This window comes from Lates calcarifer, unplaced genomic scaffold, assembly GCF_001640805.2.
Source record: "Lates calcarifer isolate ASB-BC8 unplaced genomic scaffold, TLL_Latcal_v3 _unitig_1796_quiver_3035, whole genome shotgun sequence".
Classification (NCBI taxonomy): Eukaryota; Metazoa; Chordata; class Actinopteri; family Centropomidae; genus Lates; species Lates calcarifer.
The window spans coordinates 6,590-8,888 of record NW_026115762.1 but is presented as its reverse complement, the minus strand read 5'-3'; the positions used below and the strand labels follow the sequence as shown (position 1 = coordinate 8,888).

At 44.3% G+C, this 2,299-nt stretch overlaps 1 protein-coding gene across 1 annotated transcript; it reads right to left on the bottom strand.

The window, feature by feature from the left end:
- Window positions 1-251: 251 nt before the first annotated feature.
- Window positions 252-1,108, bottom strand: LOC108890667 (immunoglobulin-binding protein 1b-like). The gene has a single exon (XM_018687636.2). The coding sequence runs from the start codon at window positions 970-972 to the stop codon at window positions 403-405; it is 570 nt and encodes a 189-aa protein (XP_018543152.1). The 5' UTR covers window positions 973-1,108; the 3' UTR covers window positions 252-402.
- Between the last annotated feature and the right edge of the window lie 1,191 nt (window positions 1,109-2,299).

The window sequence follows — 2,299 nt, the reverse complement described above, 5'->3', positions numbered from 1 at the left end:
TTGCTCTGTAGCTGAGCCTGAGCTGGTTGGATAAGATGGAGATGATGTTTCCCCTCTAACCTGATCCAAACACAGGTGGATGCTAACAAGCTACATTTACTCCAGTAACTGTACCTTAATATCTTCATTAAGCATCCCACGTTCACCTCTGAATGTATACTAGAGGTACAAACTGGAGCTAAAACCAGCAGTGGCATAACGTTTCCACTCAAGAATCGGCATATGCCACTGGAACAAGGAAACCAAACCATCAGCCAATCTGCTACTGATGGAGCTGCTGCTGCTGTCGGTACTTTAACGTTACTACTGTATCTACCGACACTCGTTTACCTGCTGACAGTAACTGTAACAGCTGCTGCCTCTACGGGAGCACATGGTGGTGCTAACTACTGCACTGATGTATCACTGTATTGGCACAGGACTACCTGACCATGAGGGTGTGGATCCGGACTGAGGCGGCTCTCTGTCTTGTCTGTTCTGAAACCCACTCACCATGGCTGCAGAGAGTCCATTTTCAGAAGCTTCGTCGAAACCGCTTGTGTCTTCATCCGTCGACGCTGGCAGCTCAAACTGTGATATGTTATACTCTTTACATCTCCGCAGGAAGTCCATGAAGTAAGCCCGGGCTGTCTGGACTATGCCCAGACGGTTGCCCCTGCTGGTCTGCTTCATGGTAAGCGCTCCTAGGAGAGCGGGCAGCAGCAGGTACTTCAGGTCCGCCGTGGCGACCTCCTCCAGCTCCTCGTTACGGCTGAACAGGTCGAGCTGAGCTACCATTCTGGACGCTTCTTCTAACATACCGATTCCGCGTTTCAGTCTCACCTGGATGCTGTTGGAACCTAGTGGTTCATCTGTACAGTCCACCTCCTTAAATATCTTCCACCCACGATCCAGCAGCTCGGATAATTTAGGAGGTCCAGCGTCTGAATTTGACGGCTGTCTCATATCGCTGCTGTTTTCACTTTCCGCCATCTTGTCATAGTTTCCGGGGTTCTCTACTTCGTCTGATATTTTTCTGCATCGCTGTTCTTAAAAGGAAATTACTGCCCACTGCAGGCCATTGAAACTACACTTGGTTATTAAGTAAATAGTTTTCATACACTAAATATTTTGTTTCTTCTTATTATTATATTTTATATGGAGTCTATGATAGCTCTCCTTTCAGAATCATTTCTCTAATGCTGCTCTTACTTTTGGTGTGTTTGCTTTATACTGAGACTAACTAACTGGATGAAGGAGGGATAGAAGAGAGAGCAGACCTATTATTGACCTACTCCAAAACTGCAAACTATTTTCCCTCACTTATGACTTTGTGCTTTGTGCATCAGATGACCTGTGAGAAAATCAAATTCATCTGACTGACAACAAATGAATGAGTTATACTATATATTGTCACACCAAGTTTGGGGTGACTAACATACATATTAGTAGTATTACTAAGTAGTCTGTTGTGTGACGAATAAAAAATGTTCATAATTGAAATAGCAACTGATTGACAGGGACAAAAATCTTTGGAATCGGTGAATTAGGCCTACTTCTTGATCAAGAAAAGTGTTCCCGGCAATCACTATCAGACTCAGTTAACAGTATATTTTTCAAGCAGAACACAGGAGCTGCTGGAATACCATTGCCTCCATCTGTTAGTTGACTTGTGTTATTGTGTGACGTTTGGGCAGCTCCCGTGTTCTGCTTAAATGACAAAAGGGGATGTTCTGGTCAATAAAAAGGTCTATCTCTGTAGAAATCCTATCCACAATGCTGTCAGATAATTATCAAAACAATATGAGCCTGTCAGTGACAAGACGAAAACACTTTAGCGAACTACTTTGATGTGGACATGTGCACTGTTTACACTGCTTACATTACAACAGCTGTTCTCGGTGTAGTTACTAGGTCCTATTCCACTGTTGATCAATACTGCACCGATTCCAAAGAATTTTGTCCTTATCGATTATTTACACCCGAAAACAAGATCCAGTTTAAAAAAAATAAGAGTTATACCTTTTTACATGGGGACACGTCTTACCCCCGCTGTTTCCTTCAAGTGTGTGGACACGTGACGCGGTCAGAGTCCCTCCTGGCGTACTTCATTGTCACCAGTCCATGTGCCAAGTGCCCATCCACAGAGTCCATTTTCCAAAAGGGAATACCACCAGTAGAAGCCCACAGAACATTCTGCACAAGTGCATACGACCAATCGAGGATTCATTGAGAGTCTGTCTCTGTTCATTTTTGTCTCTCTGGCCCAGTGGCAGGCCTGCTGCACAAGAGAAATCTTGATGGTTTGTGCAGCTGAGTG

Excerpts from the sequence above, each read along its gene's own strand:
- LOC108890667 (XM_018687636.2), bottom strand. The coding sequence starts at position 972 with ATGGCGGAAAGTGAAAACAGCAGCGATATGAGACAGCCGTCAAATTCA.